The 6,000-nt window shown below is 39.2% G+C and overlaps 1 protein-coding gene across 1 annotated transcript in view; it reads right to left on the bottom strand.

The window, feature by feature from the left end:
• Window positions 1–1,181: 1,181 nt before the first annotated feature.
• The window catches only part of LOC115423553 (germ cell-specific gene 1-like protein), a 36,923-nt gene continuing 32,104 nt past the window's right edge, over window positions 1,182–6,000 (bottom strand). The window contains 5 exon segments of the mRNA XM_030140405.1: window positions 1,182–1,481; window positions 1,483–1,512; window positions 1,515–1,602; window positions 1,604–1,648; window positions 5,733–5,844. Of these exon segments, the coding sequence (XP_029996265.1) occupies window positions 1,299–1,481; window positions 1,483–1,512; window positions 1,515–1,602; window positions 1,604–1,648; window positions 5,733–5,844 (458 nt within the window). The 3' untranslated portion in view covers window positions 1,182–1,298.

Here is a 6,000-nt window from a genome sequence, read left to right as displayed (position 1 = left end):
TGCATTCTGGGAAATGAGCAGATTTACACCACCTGGTTTAAATGAACACATTATTCTGATCATATTATGGATTTATTGTCAGAATATGACGACTTTAATCTCATAAACCAATGACATTTTGTTAAATTATGAGTTTTTTTTAACTACGACTTTATTCTCATAACATTGTGATTCTTTTTGTATTCGACTTTATTCTCATTAAATTCCAGGTTTATCTCCATATTTCTGACTTTCTTCTGGTATGGCCCAGTGTTTTTCTTTTCTTCTGTGGTCCTAATACTCCGTCGTAGCTTTATTCTCCAGTTCCTCCGTATTTGTAAAACTAGGTTGGCCTCAGTTTCAGTTCGTTTACTAATCATGTAGGAGCACAAGGTTCACAATCACAAAATGAGACAAAAACCAGGAAAGATCTGATCATGAAACCAGAGCTGCACTAAGAAGGACCGTTAGCCAAAACAATAGGTCATTTCAGGTCTGATTGGACCAAAAATACAGCATCAGTGAATGTTAGCTGACACCAAACAGGATCCACAGATCTAGGTTTGGTTTCCTGGATTTGTGGATCCATCTCCTTCTGTTTTCTTTGTCTTTGGGTGTCTGTAAACGATAGCTCCCACTGCTTTAAGAACCTGAAATACAACCAACCAACAACAGCCTGCCCCAGTTTTTACTGAATACTGAACCACTCATCTTCCTCTTTCTGCCACTCAGTGGGCGGAGCCACGATGATGTCACTAGTGGTGACGTCACATGCACCCTCTACACAAACTGATAAACATTCTGAAAGAACTAACAGACTTTTTTTTCTTCTAAATGGACTGCACTTGTACCAACTCTCATAAAAGACCAACACAGCTGAAAAACTGAACAGACGTATACTTTTAATAGAGCACTAACAGTTTTCACATTCAGCGTCAAACACAGAGCCTGGACACGACCTACAGCTGAAATGCTATGTGTAGTATTTTCTGTTTGTGTTCCTGCAGGACAGGTGACGCTGTGGCCAACACATTACACATAGCACCTTTAAATATGCGAAGAACAACTGCTGTTCATCCACAAACGACTCACTAATCATACAGTTAAAGGTCCGTTTGTCACGACTTCTGTCGCTTTTCTATTCATGTACGGACAGTGAGTCAGGTCTGTTTAATTAACTGCCTCCTGTCAAGGTCCTTAACCTTCATTAAACAGAAAATAAGGACGGCTGTGCTTTTGTTTTTGGCGGGAAAACCTGAGGCCAGTCCAGACTTAAAGGTACAGTCCGCCTCTTTAACTGTCGTTAGCTCCTCCCCCTCTCAGCACTGCTCCTCCCCCAACGAGTCCGTGTTATCGCCCAGGTCTATGGAGGCCGACGTGGCTCTCATCTTCCCACGTCCCAGGCCCGGACCCGGACCCGGACCGCCGCCCCCCATCCCGGCCCTGGTCCCTCCGTGTCCCGGGTAGACCTCCACGGTGCTGGAGATGGACTGGAGGGATCGGGTCCCGGAAGTAGTGGAAGGCCTCCTGGTCCTAGGTAGTTTCTGCTCCTCGCGCAGACCCTGTTCGAACAGTTTCCGTTTGTGGCGGAACTCGATGACCGTCTTGGTGTAGGAGTTGAGGTGTGACGGAGGCGGCCATGCAGCAGGTGAAGGAGCCCCAGGCCATGCTGGAGGACACACAAGGAGGATCATGGGTGACAGTTTTTACACACAGGAGGCTCACTGGAAAAAACCAGACCCATGGCCCTGGAGCTGAGCAGCCAAATTCAAAGCTGGTGTTAAATGTATCCAGATCCATTTCTTCTGCCCCATTTCTGTGTATTTATTCTGTTACAGAAATAGTCCATGTTTTGCTCATATTCAATCAGATCTGTACAAATTCAAATTCACACTTGATATGATCGATACTGATTTATTGGATCAATCCACTTCCTATCTGTTAGAATGGGAACATTTTTCAAAGTGGCACCAATCCAGAATCAGATCCAGATCCAAATAATTTCACTACCTTTTGCTGACATCATCATACAGAAGCTGTAGACCAAGTCTGAAGGTCAATCGGAATTGTAGTTTCGGAGAAGAAGACGACTGACAGTTTTGTAACAGACGCCACATGACGACATTAGCTCCAGCCTGTGGGCCGCTAAGCTAAAGTGTGTTTAACCCTTCAAGACCCAGCGCTATTTTTGAGGCAGTTCCCAAATGATTTTTTCTCTATTTTAACTTTTCTTGAAGCGTTTATCGCCATTTATTCTAATATTTCACTCAGTATTTTGCATTCTTCGTGATCACATCTAACATTAGTCCCTTTTCCATTGGACATCTGCACAAACCTTTACCCAGATTTACTAAATGTCAAAAAAACAGAAGTGTGTAATGTCAATTTTTCCATTAAATCACAAACGCGATGATTTGTTATTTATTATCGTGAAATGACACGAGAAGTCATTCAGTAAACATGGTGACGATCGTAAATATGGTGCAGATTTACAGATGTGTTCATCATTATTATCCATGACTTCTATCCCGTCCTAAATGCAGGTTCAGGACACAGCGTTTATTAAACAGTTTGGTTCCTGTCGCCGTCACTGAGCTCAAGAAGAAACAGTGACACTGCACTGGATTTACTTATTTAGTTATTTATCCTATTTCTTCGCTCTATTTATTATTATTGTGACTTCTAATTCTTTAATTCTATGTTCTTATCCTGGTTTTTATCCCAGTCTGTTTTTATCTTCTTGGGTTTTTATTATGTTTTATTGCATCTTGTTTTTATTATTTGATTGTATTTATTGATTTTGTCCTTTTCTGCTGCTATACTGATGAATGGTGGAACACTGAACACTTTTTGTCTTGACACTTAATCCAGTTTCTGCTGAACAGGTTCAGTGTGTGTTTGTTGTGATGCCAAATGCAGTTCACTCTGTCTGCAAAACAAATGGACCCACAGGTGGAATAAAGGAACTTTGACCTTATTTGATAAATGCGTCAGTTTCCTGGTGTGTCCACACATACTGCACCGTGTTTCTTTTAAAACTCTTCTTCTTCACTTGTTGTAACGTCCGTCATCATCTGTTTTTTTTTTTTTCATTCATGTGACTCTAGTTGTGTAAAAAGGTCTTTCCGTTGCAGTTTTGCGTGGTACACCATTTCCTCTACACCTGAAAAACCACCTCCGTCCAGCGCAAAAACTTTTAATCGAACAAGAGTTTTGGTGAAATTGTCGTGTTTCCATTGGGTAACTTTTTAAACGCAAGTTATATTCATGCAATTTGAAGGTCAATGGAAAAGCGACTAATGATGGCATCTGCACTTTCCACACAGACTGAAACGGAGGTTCAGCTCCCAAACGCAGCGTGCTCTGCCATCACTGGAGCTAACAGAGTCACCTGATACGATGGAAACAACGCCACAGTCTCAGCAGGAGAACTGTTTTATCAGGCAAGATTTGAGGAAATTGTGTTCATAAAATGTAATGAGTAACAGCATAAACTGTAGTAGTGTAGTGGAGTAGAAAGTACAGAGAACTGCCAGAAAATGTAACCGAGTAAAACCAAAAGTATGCGTTATTATTTTTACTAAAGGAAAGCAGAGATACATAAAAATGTACTTAAGTACAGTGAAGAAGTACAAATACTTTGTGACATTCCACCACTGGATATAAGTTTATTTACAGAGTTAATTTCCCCAGCCTACCTCGTTATAAAAATAGACAGTTTGGGCTGTTTGACACCATTTTTCTAGTTGTTTTTTTTAGTTTTTACTGTTGTTTGCAGCATTGTGGTGATTATTTTGACCCCACCCCCCAAAGGGGAGGCAAGGGCTACTGTTTTTGGTTGGGTTTGTTTCTTTGTTTAACACTTTAGCAGCAAAACTATTGGTTGAATTCACACCAGATTGCGTTTATAGATTGCTGGTGACCCAGAGTAGATGCCAATACATTTTGGAAAAAGTAGGTCAAAGTTCAATTTTTTGATGAGTTTTTAAAATATTTTTTTTCTTCCATTTACTTATAATGGGCGAAATTTCAAACGTCTCTGAAAACATCAATTTTGTTTCAATTTACTTGAAACTTGGCACAAGTATAGAGGCAGCTGACTGTGCACAGCTCCAGTACTACCTGAACTTCAGATGGCTCCTTCATTTCCTGTCTTTCATTATTGGACACACTGTTTAATCCAGGTGTGTCTGCTGCTTCTTGTTGTGATACTGATTAATTAGACACACCTGGATTAATCAGTTAATCAGTGTGTCCAATAATGAAAGACACACTGTAAAAAAAAAAAAAAAGAAAAAAAAAAGGTATTATTCCTGCAGCAGGGGCGCCGAAAAAATACTGTAAAATAACAGAAAATAACCATCTCATAAAAATACAGTAATTTTCCATAATTCAAATACAGGTTTTTGCCCTAACTTTACATGAGATTTTGCGTATTTTTGACTTTTTAATGTTTAATAAAGAATATTTACGTGTATTAAAACAATCCAATTCCCTATAAATATATATATAAATAATTTTCAGTCAGACTCAGTTGTCCAATCCACTGATAAAAACTGTATTTGGACAGTTTATCAGTGCTTATACATGTTATACATTCACAAAAATACATTTATTCAACATTTTTGTTGTGAAACCTCCTGTAATTACACAAGATATTTGTCAATGAACAAACAAGTCTGGTTCAACTGACAGAACTAATACTTCTGTTACCGTTAACTGTCAGTAATTTTATCTGGTTTTATTTATTTTTTACAGAATTAAACTTTAAATTAACAGTTTAATCTCACAAATAGAAAAGAAATATTTGTGAAATTATGATACATTTGCAAATGTATTTTAACTGTAATTTCTGTGAAAAAAGAAAAAAAATTATTTTAAAAAATGTAAATTTTATGCTTATTCACAGTTACAGTTTTTTCCTGTTCTTTTCCATTTGACACGTTAAATCACAGTCTGTTTGTGTCATTTCATTGATATTTTTCTGTATCTTGAAAATACAGGAAAAACCTGTCAAATAAACAGTGAAAATTCTGTGAAATTACAGATTTTTTTTTTTACAGTGCAGGAAATAAAGGCTCCACCTGAAGTTCAGGTAGTAGTGGGCTGTGCATGGAGGTGATGACATCAGATGGATGGAAGCCAAACTCAGCTACAGTCCATGTGAGGGGCGGGCTTTGGAGTGAGTGGAACCACTGGTTTTACTGTTTTTACCAAGTTTGGACTGGGTTTGCAGCTCGAACACAAAAATCTGGGGTTTTTCTTTTGCTTGATATAAGTTTGTGGTCCAATTGTAATGAAATGTCTTTTTTCTTTTTGAAATAACAGAATATTTATTGACTTGTGCATCCTTTTTTCCAGACAGTCTGCAGATCGGTCCGTAAAATGACAGAAAAACACACATCCTTCCATTTATTGAGACAGATCCACCTCTCAGTTTGTCACTTCAGAGCCAGTTCACTCTTTATTTGTCCTGGAGGAGGGGTCTGGCCTTCAGCTGCAGCAGACTAATCATTCTACTAAATGTATTCCACTTTAACGATCTAAACGACTCCCTCTGGTGTTAAATGAGAGTGGAAGTGACTTTGGTCCACCTGGCCGGCAGCAAACAGCAGACAGACGGAACTAGAGATGAGCGCTGAACAAAGTGGAACATCCAGGAACTAAACAGGCATTTATCTAAGCCACTTAATGCAGCTTTAATAAGACATGTTTCATCCAAATGAGACGAGGTATCAGTCTGTGTTACTGACCAGAAAGACCAGCCATAGTCCCAGCTGTGAGGCCTCCAGTCTTCAGGACCCAGACTGACGGTGATCTGGAACACCTGAGTGTACATCATATGAGCCACCATACCCAGAAGACCTGCAACACACACAATACATATAGAAATACACACAAATACACACACAAATACACATACAGCACACAAAAATGCAGATACACTGACAATGAGAACCCGTTGTTTAAGGAAGGGTTCGGATCCCCTTTAATAAGTGTGTGTGTTAAATGCACTGTAAA

The sequence above is a fragment of the Sphaeramia orbicularis genome, chromosome 8, assembly GCF_902148855.1.
Source record: "Sphaeramia orbicularis chromosome 8, fSphaOr1.1, whole genome shotgun sequence".
Classification (NCBI taxonomy): domain Eukaryota; kingdom Metazoa; phylum Chordata; class Actinopteri; order Kurtiformes; family Apogonidae; genus Sphaeramia; species Sphaeramia orbicularis.
Note: the sequence above shows the minus strand (reverse complement) of the source record. Positions and strands in the feature narration are given on the sequence as shown.